Here is a 26,439-nt window from a genome sequence, read left to right on the forward strand (position 1 = left end):
AAGGAAATTGTCAATGTGGGTCATTTTGCCCTTTGTGAATTTCGGGAGCATTTTCTGGGTGAGTAGACAGTGGTCCAGGGGACCACTACTATTTCTCAAAGAAACAGTTTAAAAAAAAGACATTTTTTAAAAAAAGAAGCCTAATGAGGGTGCTTTTAAAGCATATGTACTTTATTGAAAGTCAATTACAAACATGGTAGTCTGCTGACCTTAGTAGGCCATCAAACCAGTGATTTTTTCCAGGTGGAATGAGTTCCAATTTTCCACCTATCTTCAAAGATATTATTAAGTAGGTTCGATTGAGACACACCCAGAATCCTTTTTTTATGAACTAACCTATTTACACCTAAGTAGGTTCGCAAAAAAAAAACCTGGTTGCAAACATACCTTTCACACCATGTGACCAGTATTTGCAACCAGAAAGTACGTGCATCTGGTTTCATGTTTCTACAATGCCATAATGGATTATGGTGCTGTGATAAGTCACGAGAACATAAAATAAATCAGTACCCCCTTTGTTTTTCATAGCACCTAATGATGTATTATTTTATGTAGTAAGAAATTGGAAGGAGAATATCTTTTCAATAAGTCATATATAGTTTTTTTCGGGATAGTTCGGCTTTACTTATGCATAAGAATGAGGTGTGCTGTCACAAACCTGGTAACGGCCATCAGAGAGAAAGAAGCACTGAAGATGTGCATAACATTTCGTGAACCTGTTAATGATCTTGCACCCGAATTTTGATTTTTTGTGAGCTGTGTGGCTTTTTCAAGTACTATGGAGGGCGTCTTATCCCTCAGAGGTTGTGATGGGCCAACCTAGCTACCTGCAAGGTTTTTAGAACGAGGTTTGTGACCTGTAAGAGCTGGGTTCGGAACCTGGGCACGTACACCTGAGAAAAAGCTTCTCAGAAAATTGCATTGCTGTGGGTTTGTGAATAGTGGTTCCACTTCACTAACCATGAAATGGGTGATGTGACAGTGTTGAGCCAATCGCATTTGACTTTTCATTCAAAATAATGCCCGTGAACAAAAATACCATTAGCATTATATATGATGCTAATGTTAACATTTTTTTAATTAATGTACAGATTTACACAAAACGACAAAAGGATTCCAAGTCCTTCCTTCTTCTCCTAAATCTGGGGTACTTTTGACCAGGAGCGTGTGCAGCAAACCTGAGCAAAAATTGTAGAAGGACTTTTTAAAAGTTCTCTGATCAACTGCAGTGATGTTTCCAATAGCAAGCAAAGGAGCACAAACACATGTTTTCGAAAACTTTCTTGCAGAAATTCAAATTGGAAAAAATAAACTAGGAATTGCATAAATGTGTTCTTACAGAGCAAGCCACCTCACCCATGTAATGTTTCCTAACTTTGATACCATATACAACAAACAAAACGGGCTGAAAAAAAGGCATTCTATCAACTGATAAAGATATGTGCAAATTCATATTTCTAGTGGCAGAGTTCTGAGAATCCTTCAAGAATAGCACACTCTAGTCATGATTTCATGAAAGCCACATCGGGATAACATTGTCTCTTTGTGGCTAGGGATTCTCGCGTAATGGCCCATTTGTCCTTACCACTCTGCATCACAAATGCATGCTGTAATTATAAACCCTCCCACAAAGTCAACTCTGGGTTTGGCAACACATTTTGCGGACAAAGTGAAAGTCTCAGTTTGCCTCTTCCCTGAATTCAATGTTCTCTTGCTTGACACGTATTTGCGAAACTCCAGTCAGGACTAGCACAAAGCCTAGTGAATCCTCCAGACTATTAACGAAGGGTTTCGAGAACATTCTGTAATAAACACCACAGCACCATACAAGGATGCTGAAAGGAAACCATAGGGTGCACAGTTGTCCATTTTCTATTGAATATTGCTATGTTCCGTTGACTGTATTTCTCAATAAATTAATGACTACACCACAATAAATGTTCCACATTGACCAGGCGCATTAATCAAAGTGCAGGTGCTTTATAAGGCGGTCAACTTGGCAAAGTTACTGTGGGGCTCTACAGACTTATTATTTCCTGGTGTGGTGGAACATTTCTCTAAACAGAAATAATGAGGGCTTACATCAGTTCACCTGAAGGATAGCTACACCTCAGCATGAATTGACACCAGCCAGTTTGTGACAATACTGAACCAATATTGATTGTGGTAGGTTTATGGCTTGGAGATTTGACACCAGCAGCAAAAAAATGAGTTGGTAAATTTACATGAATTTAACTTTTTCACAAAATGTCCCCATCTGGTGGTTAACTGAGGGAATTGCATCAAGGGTGACTAGCACACAATGACTCAGAGGCTGGTGCTCAGTGTGCACATGACAGTATCTGACCGACTCAACTGTGCCCAAAGGATGTAATTTGCAACTTTTTAAAGAAAACAAAACAACCCGAGGTATGCCAAATGTAAATAGTTGTATATGTGTTTGCAGCAAGATTACACTTGGCAAAGAAAATAAAAAACAAACTTGGCAACTGGTGATAATTCATAAACCATTTCCAAGGAAGCACAGAGAATTCATTTCAGTTTGTGCTGGAAAAATATGTATCTTATAAACTATAGAGATGCAACCCGTAATAACCTGAAACTCTAGCTTCCAAACACTGCTTTCAGTATGCTTCTTGAGGGAAACATTTGCTTTTGATTTCAGAAGAGGTTTGAGCTGAGTAACGTAAGCCTGGTTTACAGTTTCAGGGCCACAGGTCACCAGAGTCATTTTAACCCTTAGGTAAATTAAGAAAGGGAAAAATGTTGCCAATTGCCTATTGTGGCATTTTCAAATATGTTATAGTTACCCTGAACTCCATAAGAGGTAGTCTCAAAGCTAAAATACACAACAGATTACAGAGATCCTTATGTGGAAGACTGACATGACCCCCCTAACAAGGAAGAGGACTGCAAGAAAAAATAGAAAAGGACATAAGAGTTTGATATAATTTCAGAAATGCTCATTGAGAGCAATATAATAGCACACTTCCGGTAAATGAAACCTGTTGAACTGGAGAGGATAACATAATGTATTTGTCTTCCAAAGTTGAAGTCTTCCAAGATTCAATGTCTCAAAATGCAAGAGCATTTACAGCCCTTTGAGAATTTTTATAAACCTTGGAATAGAAATTCACATAACATATATGAGTATACATAGATCTAAGACATGAAGACAACATCTCCATAAACCTTTTTATCTTAATACTGCTGTCTTGTCCAGGAAACGTTTTCATAGTAAACAAGCATTTGCAATGCAATAGGTCTCGCATTAGGAAAGTTTGAGCTATTGGTATTGTAAATGACAAATTTTTTATTTATGTGTTAGTTTTGAAAATAGCGGAACTAATAGCTTTGTCATTTACAATGCCAATAGTTATACCTTTCACAAATGTGACACCTATAGCATTTGTAATGCAATATGTGTTGTATTTACGTGACTTAGATGTATTGATATTACAAATAACAGTGGCTTTTAATTTTTTTAATAATTAATACTTAAATAAAAGGTATTGTAATTTATAATGGCAATAGCTCAAACTTTTGTAAATAACTTTTGTGAAGATTATGTTCAGTGTATTTTATTGTGACGAAAATCCAAGAACAGAAGTGAAATATTAACATCTTTTTGTGACATTTGTAATAAAGCTTGAAACGTTGAGAGAACATTTCAACGTGGCTCTTTATTGAACTGTTTGCTAGCATAAGTCAGACACTTTGAATTCTCTTTGTCTTAATCTTTGTATGAAGTATCTGCTTTTGATTTGACCAATGGCACATGGCACTTCGGAGCTGGAGCTGGATACATTATCTCCTACTGGCTAATGCATGTTTTTAAGCTTATAGTGATTTTACCGCAACATTTCTCACATTTAGTTATTTCTGGGTTATCATTTCCCTCCTATTCTTTCTTCCTTGGGAATATTAGAATGGAGTTCAGATACTTAAAAAAAACTAGTTATGATGCTTATGGTCTTTTTCGTGGTCTTCTTTGCTACTCGGAGTAGAAAAGAACTACATGGATTTTCCCAGAACACTAGTGGCTCATGAGGCATAACAGTCTTCTTCTGTGAGACTGCACGTGGGAACACACCACCAGATGTGCTCTTTTATCAGTTTGCTTACTTAGCTAAGACATCATATCACGTGCTACAGATCCTGCTGACTTAACATTTTGGCCTACAACTATGTCATCGTTACTTCTATCCTCAGCACTCTATCAGTTTAGTCTAGTCTGCCTGATGTTTGATATTGCAGTGCAGGTTGATCACATGTGTTAATACACACACAATATGTCTGGCTATGAGGAGGGGAAAGCAGGATGTGAAGAGACAAAGGGAGTGCGCTGCTTAACGCCTTAACCGCGGCGGTTTTTCCGCCACGGTGTGGGCGTTCTAAAGGGTGGGTGGGGCTCCGTCGGACAACAGTGTTTTTAGGGTTGCGTTTAGATTGAGTTACAGATCGCTTTCAAAGACATGTCGGTTATGTTAATTATACTGATTCAACACCATCTTTTGGTCCCTTTGATTGTTAGAAAAAAGATGCCTTTTTGGTGAAGGTGTGCTGGATATGTAAGTAAATTCGATCAAATAAATAAACAAATAGAAGGGGGACAAGGATGGAAGTGTTTCATGCAAAGCAACCAGGAAAGCGCATTTGGTGCAGAGCCATCTTGAGACCTATAGCTAAAGGTGTTTTGCACCAACTCTTAGACAAATCTATCTGTCTCAGTTATTGGTCACCAGCTGACATCTAATCATGCATTTCTACCCTTACATTTGATTATTTGCTCTTGATTTACTACCAGTGTAATAAAGAAAGTCACTTATGACAACTTTTAATTTGCTCTTTATTTTATACCCTATACAGTTTGTCACTTCGCATTTTATAAATCTAGCTGCTCTTATGCAAGGCGTTCTTCTAGCCTACAGGGTCTGAGTTACACAAAAAAAGCACAATAAATAAATAAATATTTGCCTTATCTGACTCCACGACCCGAGGACTCCAAGGCTCGGTCTGATCCCAATGTGCTCACTACAGGCAAATAATTTCACTACCATAGTAACTGTTCTATGTATGCATAGTGAGAAAATGGAGGTAGGGTGAAAAGATGTGTCTCCCACGGATTCATACTCAAATGTAGCTTTGGTATCAAAAGACAATGCCAACAAAATGAAACCAGAATAAACTAGAAAAAAAAAATGAGAAGAGAAGGGGACAGTAAACTAGAAAAATAAACCTATTGTATTGCTTGTACATTTCCTCACTTTGGGCTTAATGACTCTCAGCGATAATGGTAAAAACATCACCCATCCGAACTCCTCGCGCAGAAAAGGTCTGCTGGGAATTGTAGTGTTTTCGGGCCACGCCTCCAAAAGCTGCACGTGGTATGGCGTCGGTAAAAAACTGCAATCCCCATTAGCTCCTCTCCCTTGTTCCTACAGGGCTAAAAAGTGGACTATGTCGCCGCTCGCCTCAGCTGTGAGTGACGCCCTCCTGAGCGCCTGGACAGAGACCAGGAGAACAACGGAGAGAGGGAGCTGCTACACGGTCGTCGGCGGCGGGGGAACGGAGCGGGCTGGGGGCGCGAGGACCTCCCATGGTGTCTGCAAGGTACCCGCGCTCTCTGGTCACTACTGCTGGAGCGGTATACCGGGGCGAGGGCGAGGATAGGAGGGGCGGAGAGGGAGCTACGCCTCTGCGAGGACTGTGCGCTAGAGTATGTGCATGCGTGTGTGTATGCGCGGCGGGGGGGGATTGTCTGTGCGTGTACTCTCGTGTGTGCACGGCGGCGGCGCGGGGGGGGCTGGGGAGGTGTAGTGTGTGTCTGTATGTGTGCGCTTGTGTGTGTGTCGTGTCTGCCTGCGTGTGCATGTGTTGTGAACAGCCTGCTCTCTGTGTGTGTAGGTGCGGTGGCGGCGGCGACGGGGGGGGAGGGAGGAGGTGTGGCTGTGACTGTGATGTGCGCGGCTGTGATGTGCGCATGCGTGAGTGTGCGCGTGCACGCAGTGTAATCCAGCCAAGAGAAGCTCGTGGCAGTTTCCTGTCCTCCATTCCCCCGTGTCCGATAGCTATAAGTCTCCGACCCTGGACGCATCCTTCGGATGCGAATTCCAGGGCGAGACCTAAAAAGGTGGCGTTAATCTGTCGTTCTCTTATAGTACCAGCAATCTCATTTTCTAGGCTAACCGCTCACACAAGTCACTGGAACGAAAATTGGAATAGGGCAAAGTTGCATTGTTTCTAGCATGCATAATGCACGAGAACCATGGGTTTTACCTGTGCTATTCAAGTGTGGCCTCTTTATGAAAATCAGGACTTTCACAATGCTTTTTATGGCGAGATTCCAATTATTACCATCTATTTACGAGAATAAATGATGGCACGTACCTTTCCCTAACGACTGCTCTTCGTTGTAAAATGTTTCGGTTTGAACCAACTGTACTGCAAGAGCAAACTAAGTGCTTGGCATATGTGTAAGAAAAACAGCAGCTAGGAGTACGCCAATAATCAGAATCTATGAGATTATGCCTATGCATAAAAATTACACACAGGCCTACAGAGAATAGCATGATCGAGGAGGGAAACATCCATTACAACACATGCCATTACAATGCATATGCCTCACTGACCAGCATCTTCCCTGAGGTAAGCAACCTGCGGTGTTAGAAAGAATAGTAAATTACGTTGTAATGGTACTTGCGTTGTAATGGCTTTTCTTGTAATAGCATGCGTTGTAATGGAAGTTGCGTTATGAAAAACGTGTTGTAAAAGTATGCGTTGTAATAGTTTGCGTTGTAACTTCATATATCCGATTGAGGAGACCATGAAATTAAAAAGATGATAAGTTTGAACGTCAATTTCATAAGTGACACAGCAATTGTTCAGCCAGCGATGATGAATTTCTGTAGACCCATGTATCTACTGCCATCTACTAGAGGTAATGCGCAACTGCTTGTAAAATGTGTACAACATAAAAGGTGGTCTGCTCATGCCTATGCTCTTATTCATGAATGAGTCGATGGTATGCTGCATCCTACTCCCACACTTCAGTTTAAGGATCCCCACTCACAGAAGTATGCACCTTTGCAGACTTGAACAAAGGGGTCGTGTAAGTTCAAGGAGAGTATTTACATCAAAAAGGACTATCACTGCCTGGTGATAAGAGTTTTACGTTGTTAATGATGCACCCTCCACAAAAACATTCTCTTCATTAGATATAACTAAACTGACACAGCACACTACCAACTCCGCCAATTATGTGCCACTGTGTGTGCTCAACAAAATAAGCTTCAGCTTTGGGACTGTGGTCAAGAAAAAACTCCTTACAAAGAGCACAGACAGAAGGCCAGACTACACCTTTGCACATCCCCAAAGGGGCTTGATACATCAAAAAATGCCAAGACATACATAGTGCAGAGGACAGGATAAACCGCATGATCTTTAAAGATACACTCAAATGACCAATTAAAACATTACACAATCAATAGACTCTAACCGTAGGATTAAAAGTAATAAAATGTTTACACATATCTCTACATCACTATACACTACAAGTCAATGAAAGCTGTTGTCACGGGTATTGCAATGGTCTGCTTCCACATGGTTTGGAATATTACTTGAAAAACAAACAGGCAACACTATATCCAGTTTGGAATTTTAACGTGCTGCATTTTTGTGCACAAATCAAGTCTTTGCATAAAGGGCAATTATAGTTTGGGTGTGAGACATAGGTCTAGGCAAGCAGGAGAGTGGGCGTTCCAGCTATTACTGCGACTGGCAAGAAGGATGTTAACTGTATTCAAGAGTTGGATGAGTGTGTCTTGTCATGTGGCATTTTGAGAATCCACATGTATCCCATATTAAGATAGAGAGAAGAGTGACACAGAGTATTAAAGGTAACACAAAGATACCACATTAAACGTTACAGACAATTCTGAGTCCAATTTCATAGCATTAAACTGAATAGAAAATAAAGTATAAAATTAAGATTAACAGACATGGGTAATCTGGAAATGTTTGTTCTAATGCTTCACAAGATGTAGCTAATGCATTTCAGAGCGATTCAACTCAGTTGCAGACATACTGACTGTATTTTTACAAGTAAATGATCAAACTGGGCACAGTTCTTAAATCAGGGAGGAGACCCTAGTAAGTGGATCAGGTGGTCTGGTCCGAAGGATCCTGGGGAGGAGGGGATCTGTGTTATCAGATCAAAATGCCCTCACTCACCTGGTAGGGTGTCATGCTTCATCATACTGTGCTCCTCGTCGGGCCGGCACTGCATTGTGTGACGGACCCCTCAATGGGGTTTCTATGGCATAGATATTTTCATCTTGAAGCTGTATGATATGTGCAAGTAAGGGGATGTGAAGGTAGGGTGGTGCACAAGTGGGTTACAAGTGTCTAAGGGACCGAAAGGGTTTTGAATGGAGTGGTGGTTCCCTTGACAAAATTTAAACAGGGGAGCTAATGCATGTAATAATGTACTGAGATAGCTTCAATGAGGGTTAAGTGAAGTCAACATGTTTCGTGCCTGGAGGGTCAGTGGCATTTCATCAGGACTATATATTAGGGAATAGGGCCCGGTAACAAATGCAGGGCCTACACTCAAATGGGTTAATAATGCACCTTCTGTGGTGCAGGAAGGTGGTCCAACCTGTTAGTAAAAATTAGGGAGACAGTCATAAAGGAACTTTAGACAGAGAGAGGGTTCCAATCAGCTATCAATATTACAATTAATGTACAATGTCTGCATCTACCTGCCCATCAATTCAGCAAGAGTTTGGTTTTCAGAGTGCTATTTTTGAATAGGTGGGGTATTGAAATCATGACACACATATTCATGACAAAGCAATATAAAATACTCTATTTAGAATGTACAACTATTGCAAAGCAGACCTAGGAGGATAAAAAGTAAGTATCAGTATTTGAGTAACGTGGACAGTTCACCAATACTACTTTGGGCCATGTTACGATTCTGGCGGTCCGAGGACCGCCAGACTCATATCAGCACAGTGGTGTCGGATCCAGCCACTGCCACATTGGAGGTCCGCCAGCCCGATTATGACTCAGGAAGTCGGACTGCACTGGGACCTCTGACTCCACCAGGAAAACCACTGTTCCCTGGTGTAGGAGCAGTTGTCAGAGGCCGCAATATGCTTGGCGGGCCCGCCTCAGTCCTCCCAAGCATATTACGAGTTTCCTCTCAGCTAGGATTTTAAAGGCAGTTCCATCGCCATGAAAACCTTAGTGGAGAGGAAACACGGGGGCCCTATAGGGGCACGTGCGTCAAACATTTGTGGATTCACACAGGGGGGCATATCATGTGCCCCCCTGTGTGCATAAAAATAAGTTCCTGCACAGCATGGACTTTTGAGTCCATGCCGTACACGAACCTTAGAGTGTGGTCCCATTAAGGTGGCTTTTTTAATGGCAACACCACCTTTAAAAGAGGCACCGCCATGGGACCGCCACGCCGTCCACCTGCCAGACTGCTAAAAAGTCGTAATCTGGCAGGCGGGCGGCGTATGCTGCTGCTCTGCAAAAACTCATAAACAGGACCTTAGTGTTACACACAAACCCAAATGATTCCATTTATACCACTGAGAAAATAACCAGAGGGGTGAACTTACCCAAAAGTTGAGTGAATGATGCCTCTTAGGGAGGCAGAGGACCACACCTTGCTGCGGGTGAAGAAACTGGTACAACAACCATGTAGCGATAGGTGATTCGTATGGCCTCATAGGAGAGCCAAGAAAGCAGTAAAGACACAGAAGAAATGTAATCAATAACTCATATGGATTCCACTGTATACTAGTCGTGGACCAACACTCCTCTGCTAACCTATAGGTAAGGAGTGAATGAATGAAGCAGACTTCTAAAGAGCAACTAATGCCAATGGTGTCAAGAAGCTGGTAGCAGATTGGTCTTCGGAAGGAGGAACTGAGAAGAAACGAATGGTTGCCCATTACAGAATGAACAGCCATGTCTTTAAGGCCTTGCGAAACAGGGCATGAGGTTGAAGACTGGATATCAAAGGGGTAAGCGAGTTCCACAATTTAGACGCAGCCACCGAGAAACCTCTGCCACCCCATCTTGTTTTCCTATACCTAGGAATATTTAAGAGATGTTTATCCAAGGATTGTAACTGTTTAGATGAAGGGTAGCGTTGGAAGTGAGGCAGTGGTTGTGCTTATAAAGGAGATGTATGGTTGAGGTAATGAGGGACCGGTGAGTCCAGTCGGTAATTAAAATCCTGTGTGGCAGCAGAGGGGTTTGCAGAATGGCCAAGCGGGCTAACATGATTGATTTCAAGTGTGTTAGCTGTGGCGCAAGGTGCGTTATGTTGATTCCTCCCTGCATATGTGGTGGCATAAGAAGGGGTGGGTTTCATGGTTTGGGGCTGTGTAACTTGTCCTACTGCATTTTGTCATTAAGTCCTTTTGTGTGGGATCCCAGGCGGTAAACCCAACGTTGTTCTTTTTTAAATAGAGTCTGTCTGCTCCACTGTTTGTTGGCCTCCATAATGGTCCATCTGAGGTCATCTGGAGTATGTCCGGCCTCCAAAACGTGAGAACTCATCTTTGCTGCGTTGAGATGGCAGTGGATGTTGCTGTGATATTTAGTGATACGCATTTTGATGGGTCTGGTGGTCTTGCCTATATAGCAAAGAAGACATGGGCACCAGATCAAGTATATGAAGTTTCTAGTATTATAATTTGTGTGACTCCTCTGGATCCAGGTGTGGGTCTTCCCCCTGATTTAGAACCTGCACCCCGTTCGATAATTTACTGTTCAATAAGGAGCATGGTTGCTGGACCTCTCTAAAAAATCGCTACTTATACCTCTCTTTATTATTGGAGTATTCTTTGGAAAGATCAGCATACGGACCTTCAGATAAATAACTTTCCTTCTTGGAAGCAATTACAGGGTGGGAATATTTGCCTAAACTGTCTTTCTCTAACATGTGCTGATAAAAGTATCAGGTGTATGCCATTAAAAAGTTCAGCCTCATCAAAAGTATTCTGTTATATAGAGGTGGACATTCTATTAAAAATTGAGTACAAGGAAATAGATTCCCGAGGCATAGTTCTTCTCCTAAGTGTAAACAAATAGAAAAATATTAATGTGACTTAATGTTAGGCCATTTCTTCTGTTGGAGGAGATCTTAGATTGTGATGGGAGAGTGAGGAATGTAAGTTATAATGCAATACTTTTGAGAATGTCAAATATTCCAATTAAATTGCTAAATATGTTGAGAAGAAAATCAAGCTATCCAAATAATGTTGCTCCCATCTCCCAACTACATAATGCTCAGCTCAAAGATAATTTTCTATTTATACCTCTATAATTGTAGAACATAATTAGGGGCTAAAGGTCCTCGTTTTATTTATTTGCTCAGATGACCATAAACACAAGTTTAACCCGTTCCGTGCACCCGTTGGCCGTTGACTGATGGGAGCACTACCTCGCGGGTGCTGCCGTCGGCCAACGGCCGACGGAGCCCCGCCCACTCAATAGAAAGCCCGCACCGCAGCGGAAAAACCGCTGCAGTTAAGGCCTTAAGTTGAAAATAGAGCACTATGATGATTAAAAAAAACTATAAATGGAATGTTTTACAAGGATGTGTGTAACGACATGATTATAACTAAACTATAAAGTCACAAAAATGAAGGATGAAACAACAGTGCTAGAGCTGCCTGAAAACTGATGGACCTGGACTATATTGTGGAAGCAAACCTTATGATGAGAAAGAAAACACATACAAATGGCTAGTGCTGAATTACCTCAGAAGAAATATGCTGGCTCTGCTGGAATGAATGCAGAGATACGGTGATGTATAGGGCATAATCTGTATGGAGTATAAACTGCATTAAAAAAAAAAAGGTATTGGTAATGCCAATTGGATGGCCTTTAAATGAATTTTGTAAAGGAATGTGAAGCATTACGAGTAACATTGGAATAAATATACATCTGTGTGGAAGCAAAGAACTTTAGAATAATATTGGTGCAGGGTAAAATGCGAGGTGATTGTTGCACTGTCAAGCCAGACTTAACAATCCATGTAGGTTAATGACTGCCCTCCTCCCATCTGTGCTGCTGCCAAGAAAAACATCTAAAATTAGCTGTTATCTGAGACACTTTTATAGCATTCCAATGTCATGTGTGTGACCCTGAAAGTTCTAGCTTAGGCAGTTGAATGAATAAACAGAATGATCACAGTTGTGTGGAGAGCAAGCACTTTTTATGGAAGTACACAATTTCTGCCTAATCAAGACATGTACTCCTGGCTCTCAACTTGTGCATGGTGCCAAGCCCCTCTCTAGTGATGCTCACATAATTGTCTGGTGAAAGCTGCACTATCAAGCCAGACCATAAAAAGACCTGGCTATTACAACTCCAGGATTGGTAGCGGCAATTCATGACATGACAGGGTTTATAATAACTAAGTGAATACTGTGAATACATCTACAAAGTACCTGCTTGGATACAGGACTATGCTTTCAAACAGTTTGTGGATATATTTAGTTTACACAGAACTACCCATAACTTTGGGAGAAGAAAAACATCTTCACAAAACATCAATATTCCAACTACAATGTGGCACAGCAAGCCCTGTACATAGAAGTATTCAATATATATCTACAACACTGAGACACATATATCTGTCTGAAAGGTAACTTAATTTAGAACATCCTAAAAATTGCATCAAACAACCTTTAGCATTGCAAAGTATTGATAATAAGCTGCGGTTAAACAGTCTTCACTAGCAGGAAAAGGCTTGTTTTCCACTACTAAAAGCAAAACCAAAAATGTGTGCCAGATGGCTGACAATGCTGTTATTTGATAGGTTCCTTATGATTCAGTGGTAAATGGATAGAAAGGAGTGACAATTTCCCTCTAACGCAGCAAGGCGTCTGAGTTTCTTTCTTGAGAATATAAGATGCACTTTGTGAAGATGTCACATGCATCCTAATTTTAGGGGACCAGATTAAAGTATGGAGCCACAGTCAGTAGTAAAATAAACAGGACCCTATCTGTGCTTGGCAGCAGTGCTTCCGCTCACTTCTTCATTATTACATGCTTTAACCACAGTTCCATTGGTGGCTTTACTTATAACAAACAAATTGTCAAGAAAAGTCTTTCAATATAAATTCTACTGCTGATTTTCCTCATGTTAGTCAAATCCCTGGCAAATCTGTTGCGCCTACTAAAACACCACTTTGTATATAAACAGCCTGGAAAAAATGAATTATCCTGTTCCGAATATAGCATGTCATTAAAATAATGGTTTCAAAAGATATATATTTTTTGGTAAGTTTGATATTTTTTCCCTCTTATTTTTTATGAACAGACAAATGTCCCGTACCCATTTTAAAACACAGACTTTGTTAAAGATTTTCAGCAGAGATGCTTCTATATCTGGAATGAAACTTTAACTATTAAGAGTCCTCTTCAAGGTAAAGTTGTTTGACATTGCTATATGAAGTTATCCTGGTTGATGAATAACAAGAAGATTTTCTCAAATTTGTTAAGTCCTAATATGTAGAATGTAGTTTGGATCTTAAGACATCTTGTACTTAGGAAGAAAGGTTGATCACATTAGAGTTTCCCTATGGAAAGTTCTAGCACCTGATTGTCTAACATAATTCCTGGAGTCCAGAAGATATGTTTTCAAGGTTCATAGACGTGGTGTTAAGAATAGTAAATTTACAATCAACTACATATCCATAACATGGTGATAGAGCATTAGTCGATATCCAGCACTAAATATTGTTGGAGGACAATGTTTTGTCACTCAGTATGCATTGCTCAATATTGTTGGAAGACGATATTTTTTCACTCAATATTGTATCATTAAACTGGGAATATCCTTGACACTTTAAAAGTGGATGCCAATTTCGTGGCTTTCATGGAAAGTCAGAAAATTATCATAGATTTCATAATATATTTTACATTATTTATGGAATTTACAAGAATCCAGAGAAGTCATGAAAGAGTATGAAACCCAAAGGCTTCAATGAGTGTTATCTAGATAAATAAGTGTAGCGTAAATAGGCGTAGCATAAAGGTGAATTCTCAAAATTTGCTTCCTTCATTCGTTCAATATAGGGGCATGGGGCTCTAATTTCTAAGCTGTAAACCCACTTAATACTGCCTTTGCACGAGTAGCTGGAGTTGGAAACACTTTACGAAGTCTTTGTGAATACCCACACACTCATATCTTTGTGAATGTGCACGACAGCGTTCATGACAGTGACACTATCACAACCCTTCCCTCCCATTTCTGCACCCTAACACATTCATACTCATATAGCAAGGTATGCTGGAAGGTATGCTTTTCTGTCCCAGCTAGTGGATTGGCATGCATACCGTTTCAAAAAACTTTACATCTGTGAATCAGTATTTGCATTTTACTACAGCAAATTCAACTATTTGTGCACCTCAGTCACAATTGCATGATCAAAACATGCTGACTCTCATAACTTGTGGCCCAGCAAATTAAGCAACCTGCAAAAATACCAGTTTGCATGATGGTCATATATCTTTGCTGGAGTCTACTGCATCCGGTAATTACCGTGTGTGATTAAGTCTGAAAACTGAATTAAATTTCAGCAGGTCAAAGCTTCTGAAATCAAACAGGTAAAAAATCACAGCAAACCTCAGAACATGTATTTTGGCACAGAAATGTTATGTTATATGCTGTTTTGTAACGCGCACAACTACTACCGGAGTATCCTGGTGCGGTATACTGCTGGGGAACCCGTCCTGGCTTTCCCTGTGGGATGGTCCCTACTGTGAGTCCCCAAGGTGGAGCCAGGCATCCCCGGTGTTGATGGGGCCGTTGTGGAGATTAGGCAAGCTAATGCCCAGAGTTGCCGAGTGGGACCCCTGGTTAGAGTAAGCATCGAGGCGAGAATTATCGAGTCCGCTGACCCTGGTCCACAACCCTGCTGCGTCGCGAATTGAACCCTGGTCCCGGGCCGACTCCTGCCACCTCTAACCAGTGAGCCACACCACTCCACTGTGACCAATGACCAAAATGTGCATATTATGTCCCATTTGATGGGAACAAATTGCACCAGGAGTTATTTATCAGCCCCCCCCCAAAAAGATTTCCAGGGTATCATTATTTATCGAGCTCATACACAAAGTAGCCTCCACCAGATCGCTCGTAAGAAGGCCTATTGTGAATGAGTTCATGGGTGTTTGGTCAGTCAGTGAGAAGACCCATAAAGGCTTCAACATTCTAAGGCGATACGAAGTTGGTGCAACTCTTCAGACCAATGACGGAAAGAGAATAAGGCAGCGAACTGTTTGAGAAGTTTTGAGACACATGAAAATGATTGAAGGTTTCAGTAAAATACGCTAATGGGCATTGCAGAAACATAATGGAAATACTTGGGCCAGTTACATGCATGGCTTGGAGCAACATTCCATCTTTTTTGGTGAAGAAATGCCATTACACAAGATCTGTGTGCAAAGCCCAGGCAGGCCTGGTTCAGGAAGGTGGGGCAAGCAGCAGCCTGCTCAAGCAGCAACTCTCTTCTGTAAAAGCCTTCCTCCCACACTTTATTAAGGTCGCCACTGACCCACAAGGACAAACTGCTAGGGACAACACCACAGCAGGGCAAGCAGGGGCAAGTGGCGAGGAGCAACTAACGACATCTGATGGGGGATCAGATGGGGGAGTAAAAATAAGGATTTATTTGTTGGATCCGAGACCACAGGACATGGGTCATTGATTTAAAGGAATAGATGTTTTTCTAGGGGACGGGGAAGACTAAACCAGCATATTATTTAAGTGAATAGAGCAAGGCCAACACGTTTCAGCTAGGAAAGGGTAATACTGATTTGCCTTCTCATCTGCAGAAGCTATGATGATAAAATATTCAATATAAAAAATATCCTGCATTTTCCCACCTCCATAGATAGTTTAGGGGGCAAGCAAATGGGGGGTCCATTCAAAGTACAAATCGGTTCCATAAGTGATGTTATTTCCCACAGAGAGGTACCAAATGAAATATAGCAAAAATAACAAAAATCTCTGGAATCGATATGTGCCACTGAAGATAGCTCAGTGGGACAGTATCCTGCACTGGAGAGTGTAAGGAATACTCGAACTTTACACTTATTGCAGTTTTCCAGGAGTTGAATACGACTTAATTATAACTGAAAAACAGGAATTCGTTTACATGACAACAAAACCCCCACGTGAAAACAGCCTTCAGGTTTTTCACCAAAGCAGCAAGGCGAAACCAATAAATATGTTCATATGCCAGTGATGGAATTCAAACCGCCACAGACCTTGAAACAAGCCCTTGGTCGGTTGTGTATGTGTACTAGACAAGAAGGGTTCTGAATGCAGGGTTGGGTAAAAAACATGAGGCCAGGGATTTTCCAAATAAGATCACTGTGCTCCTTTTTGGAATGACATCTTCAAATGAAGCATTCTGATTATTGTTCAAACCAGTAAGAAAACATATTAACTAGTTGCAGGGCACAAGTCCTACAAAAAGAAGTGGGGAGACGCTGACCTCACAACAGGAAGTGACGTCGCGAAAGGTGGCTTGCACTCAGTTGCAGTTTATAGTTCTCGAGCTCCCGGTAAAATAGATGGTGGGACACCGTCCACCCACGTGGTACCCCGACTCTAGCCCTGACTAGTTGTCATTACTCATAAAACCGCAGCATGTTTATTAACCTAAATGTGCTTCCAGGAGGTACTACTAGAAGACAGAAAGTAGACCGATCTACTGTATGCAAGGCCTCTTCAGGGTGTGCAGGTCGGAGGGAGAGCAAACGAGCAACTAATGCGAAGCCCTGAGGGCTCAGCAGCAAATACCCGTCACAAGCAGTGCAAATCACAGTTTAAAGCCAGCACAACCGCTAGCAACCTCTATACAGTGGTGAATAAAGACTAGGAACCTGTCTTGCTCTGGCTCAGTACTGCCAACTAGTAAATCCAGCAGACTGGGAATTAAACTATTTAAAATAATTCCTCCATCTTGGGACCCATCGTGACACTACTGAAAACCCCACACCCTGAAACATCTGACACCAGAGTGCTCAGTGAGCTGGCGAGGTATTTACACCTCTCTTTTACGGCGCCTAAACAACTTTCTCTCGCTTTACATAGCTTTGTTAATATTTGGACTTTCTTGCCACATCAGCACAGCAAACATACAACAAGCCAACAACCACAACTAATATTTCTTGAGATACACACACAAGGGCCTGGATACTTTGAGTGAGTTCTTCTAGTTCAAATTCTCGGCTACAAAATATTTTCAATTTACTCCCAGAGGAACATGGAAAGAGAGTAAGTACAAAAACCAAGGCAGATATGAGATGGAAAGAAAGAACACACAGCATTATGTCACCACCAGGAACATCCCTACAACTAGAAACATTCTGAGCTCTCCTGGCAGATCTAGGAGTGTGCCTGCAGCAGGTGTTCTGCCAACAATAACATAACAGCGCTATGGAATCCAATGAGGACTTTCGTCTAAACTCCTTCTAGACAGGAAAAGAGATACAGGGCTTCACAGCTTGGACTGGGATACCTGCAGGACGGAAGAAGGACTGAGGCAATGAAGGTACCGCCAGCCTTCCCTACAGAGAGCGGTCCTCCACCCCATCGATGCATCATGTTCTATTCACTGCTATGTCTCAAAAAGAAAGATGGACGCATTCATGTGACTGGTAGCCAAAAATGGTACCATCCTTGCATTTCTGACTACGGGCCCTATTCCCAAGGTTTAGACACAAACGTCTAAGCTTACCTTTGTGAATCGGGACCTACCTGTTTGTTAGTTTTATCTTGTTGCCAAACAAATCTTTTCCCAAAAAAGGAAGGGTTGAGGGTTGGTGCATAGTACAGTTTTATTTTAGGCACAACCGGTGCTGCTAATTTTAAGTTGCTTTTAAGAATCACAGAAACTTTCTGGCACTCGTGAAAGGGACGGCAGGTTTATTGCCAAGTCGTGACTTGTTATGCTATGTCATATGACTTTAGTGCACTGACAGGGTCTGCAAGCAATAAATGCATGTAATGTGCAAGTCTGCATTGTATGGTACCTCTGTGCTTATTTTCAAAGACAACCACTGGTATCATACGTGCGAAGGTAAGCAGGGCACGTATTTACCGAGGACAACATGTTAGTGTGATGATTGCAGAGAACTGCAGATTTTTATCAGTGAGACAGCGGTAGTATGGAGAGGCACGTACAGTGACCTATAAAGGTCAAGTTTGGGACAGCCTCTGAGGAAATGTAAAGACCTCCGGCACCAGCATCAGAAAAACGACACAAAAGTTCATCAAAGTTCAAAAATGACCTGCTTTCCTCACAACACAGATCTTGCATCATGAACTGAACTTCAGCTCTTTAAAACACGAATTGCAACTGTATATTATGTAGCAGGCGATGTACCAGAATGCGTGTTTGTAAAAAAGGAATACGGTTCAGTATTTGAGATGTTTAGGGTTTTCTGACAGCAAGCACAAGCCAAAATTAACGTAACATTTTTCCTTTAAGTAAAAATAATATAGAGTATCTTAATCAGGAACCAAATGTTGAATTTTTTTGTCTGACTGCATGCATTCACAAAGGATCTATTAAGACAAGATTTTGCAACAGAGACAATCAAGAAAACAAAATTGATCAAATAAAGTGTCAATGAAGCGATCCCATTATAATATCTTTATAAACCTAAAAAAAAAAAAATGAACACCAGGCCGTGAAGCAAAATACTTCAAACACACATGCTGGCTACTTAAAAAACTGAAAATCTCTTACCTCTGCTCTTTGGGTCCTTGGAAAGACGGTTTCTTTTTCAATAGCATACACATCCACCAGATAAAGGCGAGCTCCGTGTTCTCTATCAAGAACCGTAGCCGTCTGGATAACCCCAGTGTTACGCCCAATTGTGAAAAGACGCCCTACAGTTTTCTCCTCACACCGGACTGAAACTATGTAGTATTCCACAATGGCCTGGGATCCTCTTGGACTGGATGCTTCAATGGAAATTACATTTGTCCCAACTGGCTCCCCTTCCTTAACAATGGTTATGTATTTTGGCTGCGTAAAGATCGGCCCATCGAGCCCTTGGAGAAGGATTGTCAGTTCAGTAGTGGAAGCTCTTTTTTCCGGTCCCATGTCTCTTGCTGAAATGATAAGGTTGTAAGTAAGATGGGAGGGCAACATGGCTGATGCCACTCGGAGGTCTCCGTTGTAACGATCCACAATAAAGGTTTCGGTGTCACCGTTTATGATTTCATACTCCACTTCACCATTTGCCCCTTCATCAGGGTCAAACGCTACTATTGTTGTAAGAATGGAACCAATTACAATGGAAGGATCTGCAGCAAGAGCATTCTGAGATATGAATGTTGGAACATTGTCGTTTAGATCTGTGACTAATATTGTCACATTTTTCAAAGCGTGTCTCCTTGACTCTAAAGGAACTGCTTGATCGCTGGCTTTTACAGTAAGTTCAAAAAGATTTGTGAACTCGCGATCTATCTCAGCAACTGTGAATATTGTTCCTCTGTTTTCGTCAATGCCAAAATGGTTGCCTCTTGGCGTTTGTTGAACAATGGCATATGTTAGCAGCCCATTAATATCTGCATCAGGATCATGAGCTGTGATTGACAAGAGAGAGCTTCCAATGGGAATGTTTTCCACAATAGATTTAAAGATATCTCCAGGGGTGAAACTGGGTGGGTTGTCATTGAAATCCCTAATTTGTATCACCACTGACATAGTAGAAGAACGCGGGGGCCTGCCATTATCTTTCGCTGTTATGTTTAACTTGTAAAGAGATTGTGTTTCGTAATCTAATTTTTTTGCAAGGAATATACTTCCAGTGTTAGGGCTGATGCTAAATGTACCATGGTTATTTGTCCCAGTAATACTATAATGAATGTCAGCATTGATACCAGAGTCTGAGTCAGTAGCCGTGACAGAGGAAACAAGTTCACCAATCCGCATATTTTCCAGGGCATCCACAAACAACGTAGACTTGGGAAAGAATGGAGTATTGTCATTTTCATCTAAGACCTCAATGCTTAATGTGCATGTTGAACTTTGAGCAGTTGTTCCAGAATCTACAGCCAGAATAATTAGGGAGTAGGAGGCAGTTGATTCGTAGTCCAGTATGCCAATTAAGGTAACTTGACCTGAGGCACTATCGATCATGAAATGGCTTTCCTCATTCCCTTTAATGACAGAGTAATGAACCAAACCATTAACACCTTCATCTACATCCGAAGAAGAAACTCTTAGGACCTGGGTCATATTTACTGCTAATTCTGATATGGTGGCTTGATAGAGGTCTTTGGAAAATTTGGGGGGGTTATCATTGATATCACGGATGTAAATCTGGACAACCGCCTGGTCTTTCAGAGGCTTTGGCAGTCCTAAATCAGTTGCAGTCACTGAAAGGCTGAATACTGCAGAACCCCGTTGCCTCATAAGAGATTCCCTGTCAAATCGGTGAGTACTTAAAATCTCCCCAGTCATTGTGTTTAGCTCAAAATCAGGCTGCATAGTTTCGAATGCATAAATCACCTCGCCGTTGGGTCCAAAATCTTTATCCTTGGCACTTATTCTCCCAACAGAAGATCCACCACTCTGTTCTTCTTCAAAATAAAAAACATAATTTGTGCTGTTAAATAAAGGTCTGTTATCATTTACATCTTCAAGAATTATTGTAACATTCACATTGTCGCTCAGAGGCTCTACTGCTCTGTCTGAGGCAGCAATTTGCAAAAGATATTTGTCTTGAACTTCACGATCCAAATCACTTTTGACATAAAGCTGACCATCTGGGAATATGCCAAAAGCATCACCAGCATTCCCTGAGATGATAGTATAAGTAATTTCCCCGTTAGCCCCAGAATCCTTATCGGAAGCCTGCACTTTGAAAAATCTAGAATTCACAGGTTCAGATTCCAGAATGGTAACCTCATATGAGAGTTGGTCGAACACTGGCGTGTTATCATTAACATCGTGGACAGAAACAGTTAATATAAAACTTGATGAATGCTGGGGGACCCCCATGTCAGAAGCCAAAATTTCCACTTGGTATGTGCCAGCATTTATGTCAAGAAGTCCTGTTAAACTTATGGAACCATTTTTTTCGTTGATGGAAAAGAGTCCCTTGGGGTTCTGCCTGAGGCTGTATAGTATCTGGCCATTAATACCTTCATCGGGGTCCATAGCTTTGGCTTGGAATACTGGGTGCCCTGCCTTCCAGTTCTCCACAACATTGACACTTTCCACTGCATGGAGAAAGTGAGGGGAATTATCATTCAAATCTTTCACAGTTATATTGACCAGACTGTCTCCAGTTACAGCCCCACCATTGGCTACCACTTTCAGCTGGTATAATGCCTGCTCCTCTCGATCTATGATGTTTGCTGTGGTGATCTGGCCAGTAAATCTGTTAATGGCAAACATGCCCTTTTGGTCCCCTGTGGTGATCAGGTATGTTATATTTGTGTTGAGGTCCATGGAGGAGGCCATGACAGTGCCAACGGGATAACCAATTGCAACATTCTCAAAAATAACAAAGCTGTAGGAAGCCTGGCTGAAGGACGGAGGGTTGTCTTGAGTGTCCAGCACGGTGATGGTGACTATGGCATTGTTTTGTGATTGGAGGTTCCCACCATCGGTGGCAGCAACCTGCAACTGGTAAGCAGTCTTCTCTTCCCTGTCTAGTGCAGCTCTGGTGGAAATGACTCCGTTCTTGCCATTGATGTAAAATTTGGTGGTGTCTCCAGCTGTGATGATATACCACACCGTGCCATTTTTGCCAAGATCAGGATCGGAGGCGGACACTGTAACCACAGATGTACCTGCAGGCTCATTCTCTTGAATGTTGGCAAAATACTGGATAGGGTAAAAGACTGGGCTATTATCATTGACATCCAGGAGTTTGACATTGACCCTCGCCACTGATGACAGGGGTGGTGAGCCCATGTCGGTGGCAAGAACAACTAACTGGTAATGTCCTCTATCTTCACGATCCAACTCAACTGAAGTACTTAATCTCCCAGACACAGGGTGCAATCGAAAAGCTGACAGTGCCTTTGTGTCCGTTTCTGGGTCAAATGTGAAACGGACAGTACCATTGGCCCCCAAGTCATTGTCAGAAGCAGCCAAGGTGAGCAACTCAGTGCCCGCTGGTGCATTTTCTGTTAAGGTGACATGAATGTCAGTGCCCTGGTCAAATTGTGGACTCTGGTCATTGACATCAACAATTGTGACCACTAGCGTAGCATAAGCCACTTTTGGTTGAGCACCCTGATCGCGTGCACTTATGTTGAGTGCTACTTCACCTGTGGTCTCACGGTCTAAAGGTGCAATGCTTGTCACAAGCCCACTGCCCTCACTAATGCCAAACCAACCCAAGGCATTGCCTGTCACAATAGCGTAGCGCAGGTGAGCATTTAACCCTGAGTCGTCATCAGTGGCTGACACACCATAGACATAGCTGCCCACTGCCAGGTCTTCTGCAACTTTCACACGATACGGGCCATTCTTCTCCTCTTTCTCATACTGGAAGACGGGTGGATGGTCATTGACATCATTCACAAAGATGACCAAGCTAGCCACTGAGGAGCGAGGCTGTGGCCGCCCACCATCAGAAACACAGACAGTCAGGTTATATGATGGAATGCGTTCCCGGTCTAGTGCACTTGCCACCTTGATGAGACTGAGATTAGGCACTTTGCTCGATTGAACCTCAAAGTGACGCTGCTCATTGCCACCCAAAATGGCCACTGACATGTTGCCATTAGCAGCGGATGAGTCTCCATCAGTGACAGTCAGCAAGGCTACCACTGTCCCGGCTGGTGCATTCTCATCGACTGAAGCTGAGCGAGCTGAAGCTGGGAAATAACGGAAACGCACCACTGGCTCATTGTCATTGACATCAGTGAGGGTTACTGTGGCCTCTGCACGGCCAGTCAGTGGTGGAGATCCACGATCTGTAGCACGTAAGGAGAGCGAGTACTGTCGTTGAGCCTCAAAGTCCAATGACTCACGCAATGTCAACACCCCAGAGACTGGGTCCAGGGCAAAGGGGCCACCACCACCACCACCTTCTTCAGCAAGCTCGTAGCGCACATCCGCATTGCTGCCCTCATCCGGATCAGAAGCAGATACGAGTAGCAAACTGGAGCCAGGTGCTGCATCTTCTGCCACTTCTACACGGTAGTGCGGTAGCTCAAACCGGGGAGGGTTATCATTCACATCCTGCACTGTGACATTGACCTGCAGCTGTCCCACACGGCGTGGGCTACCACGGTCTCCAACTTCCAGCAGTAGTTGGTACACAGCATCAACCTCTCTGTCCAGCCCGCCCTGACATACTAAGTGAAGGAAGGCACCCTGACCACTGGGGTTGAGGGTGATAGCAAGGCTGAAGCGATTCTGCTCGTTTCCCGCTGCAATGCGGTAAGAACGGTGGTCGACTCCATTGGAGCCAGTATCAGCATCTGTTGCCGTATCCAGCAGCACCTGGCGGCCTCCCTGGGCATCTTCTTTGAAGGAGACAGCAATGGAGGGCTCTGGGAAGGCGGGTGCATTGTCATTGATGTCCAACACTAGGATGCGCACTTCTGTGGGGTAGGTGGGCTGGCTAGAAAGCACCACCAGGTTGATCACATCACTGGGCAAGAGGCTCTCACGGTCAATGCTGGCTGTAGTGTGGATTCGGCCAGTGGTGGCGTTCAGAGCGAAGAGGGGGTGGCTTTCACTCAGGCGGTAGGTGAAGCCGGGCTTGGTCGTGATGGTGCCCACATAGGTGCCAGGGGGCTGCTCCTCCAACACCTGAAAGACCTGTCTGAGTTGCGCGGGGCTGGCAGAGTGGGAAGAGGTAGCTCCTGGAAAAGAACAGCAGAGAGTCAACAGTAGCAAAACGAGGGTGGACAGCCGTGGAGAAAGCATCTGCCACCATCGGGGAGCACCAATGTCAGCTGAAGAACGGGGCATGGTGCCTTTGGAAGACAATACAATGACACTGGCCAACAAGCAATGGACAAGGTGAGTCAACAACACAGTCCACGACAAGCAGAGTGCCCGAGGGAGGTAAGGCAACCCGCATCAGCACGGGCATCCAGGGGGGTAAGGGGACATGTTTCCTGACTGCCCGCTCTCCTGTAGAGGTTGTAGTTCGGGACAAAGATGTTTCCCTTTGTGCACGCAAAAAAGAAACACTCCTGTTAAATTCTGACCCAGTGTTTAAAAGAAACAAAATGAAGTTTTCCTTGCTTGTGGTTTCCGTAACAAACAGGTGGTCTACAAAAGAGAAAAGTCCGTATTCAGCTCACAAACAAGTCGCAATGTGCTATGGTTTCAGCTCACGAACAGGCACTTAAGATTTGCCCCTCTCATGAAGGTACTTCCAGTGCCAAGGGCTCCGCGGAGGCACCCGCCGCTCTCCCCCTGGTCTCCGGCCACGGATGCTGCGGCAGAATCCCGGATCTCAGCCCCTTCCGTCCCGTCAAGTCTTTTGTGCTCCCACTGTGTGTTTCCAGCCAGGGCAGGTTCCCAAACACTCCAAGATGAAGCCACATTAAAAAACAGAAAACACCCAAAAAACATACATCCAAGTCTTCTCTTTACTCCAACCAAGCCGAGGTAGCAGGAGCAAAGCAGGCAGCAGCCGCGGTAGCCGGTGCCAGCAGCCCTCCTGTGTCACACTTGTAATCCCATTGGCTGTGCGCTGTGCCAGTGTGCGGGCAGCGGCTCCCCTCGCTCCTCTGGTGTCAGCGCGATGCTGCGGCTCCCCGTCCTGCTCCCGGCTTCCCCAGCACAGACCAACAAAACTTTTGGTCCCTCACAGACGTGCTGCTCTCCATCAGCCCCTCCACACACGCCTCCTCCCGCTCACTCCCCGCCCCGCCACAAGCCTGTCACGGCGCCTCCCCTCAGTCTCCCAGAGCAGCCCCCCGTGCCCCCGCCTCTTTCGGTGCCGCTGCCCGGGCCCGGCCTCTGGCGAGGGGCGTCCCTCCTCCTCCTCATCCCCCTGCTCGGCAGACTGCCCTGGCTGCTCCAGCAGCGCTCGGAGGGGAAGGGAGGTGGGAGGCGGCTGGTCAGCACCAGGGAGGGGGACCGTTAGATTGCTATAATAATAACCAGGAGGGAAAAAAGGATTAAGAAAGCACGTCTGGGAAACTCGGGGCCAAGACTTGTTTTAACTGTTTCAGAGCCACCGGGATTCAGGTACCACTTAGGAGGCGCTGCCCCCGCGACAGTCCCTCCTGGGGGGCATGGAAGCTTTATCCCGCCACTGTTCGGAATTCTCGCCTGTAAATAAATAGAACACGTACCTACCTACTCTAAATCAGTAGAGGAACTTTCTGAGGAAGGGAGAGGGCAGTGCAGGGTCTGCGCTTTCTTCTTTTAATTGTGCTCTTTGTCGGGGCAGGGGGTGAGCTCTTTCTTTGCTTACTTCTTTACGTTTCCCGTCCTCTTCTCCGCAACTACGGACATAATGTGCCCAATTTCATACGTGAGGGGATTACACTTTCATGATAGTAATTTCTTTCAGCGTGTCGCCTTGCAGCAGCCTGAATACAGATCCTATCTGCGATGAGCGGGTCACTGGCGCTGCACCTCGAGGGCGGGCTCTACCGAAGCTCCCCGGCTTCCTGCGACATAGCGCAGCGAGTGGTGGCAGTGCTGTATCCCAAGGATGAATACATTTTTAATAGAAATAAAGGTACATATGAATGCAAAATACAGGAAAAGGTGCGGGTGCTCCAAAAATGCGGTTTGCAAAACCCTCGCTTCTGCATAGTACTGACATACTGAGTGCTTCAGGCGCGCAACGCCCATTGGGCGCAAAGGTCTTCACCCATCCTCCCACCATCAAGTGTGTCAGCCCGGACCGAGACAGCTTCCCAGGCGCACACACATCCTCACCCGAATACTTCACATATCTTTAAAAAAAAAACATTTACTTGCTAACGAGGCCTGGTTGTGTTTTCACCCCTTCTTAGAGCCCCTGCATCTCCACTCTGCATTCGCTGGAAGATTCAGCCCCCCCCCCCCCCCCCCCCCCCCCCCAATTTTTAGTCTCCCCCCACATCGAAATTTGGCTCTAGTTGCGCCTCTGGTGTGCTTCATTGTGAAACTGTGCGCGCTGCGCGTTACAAGCGCGAAGGTACTTCTTGAAAATCTATCAATGAAAGTCAATGTCAATGATCATTATTACTACGCAATTTCCACCACCGCAGCCATCGGAGTTCAGCGGATTGCTTATGCGGCAGTATCCTGACTACGGTTAAACAGTGCCCCCTCGTGTTCAATTGACAACATTTCCACAGTAGTCAACCACTGCGATTTAGATACCATACTGGAATACAGTTTTGCCGATTTGCTGTCTGTAGCCTTCTATTTACGTATTTAGTGAAACCTAACT

General features: G+C 43.6%; 1 protein-coding gene across 1 annotated transcript in view; it reads right to left on the minus strand.

The window, feature by feature from the left end:
- Positions 1-24,132, minus strand: part of FAT4 (FAT atypical cadherin 4) — a 376,496-nt gene extending 352,364 nt beyond the window's left edge. Inside the window, exon 1 of the mRNA XM_086962185.1 lies at positions 18,804-24,132. Within this exon, the coding sequence (XP_086818311.1) occupies positions 18,804-24,005 (5,202 nt within the window). The 5' untranslated portion in view covers positions 24,006-24,132. The remainder of the gene's footprint in view (positions 1-18,803) is intronic.
- Positions 24,133-26,439: the final 2,307 nt, after the last annotated feature.

The sequence above is a fragment of the Lissotriton vulgaris genome, chromosome 3_1 (assembly GCF_964263255.1).
Source record: "Lissotriton vulgaris chromosome 3_1, aLisVul1.2, whole genome shotgun sequence".
Lineage (NCBI taxonomy): Eukaryota > Metazoa > Chordata > Amphibia > Caudata > Salamandridae > Lissotriton > Lissotriton vulgaris.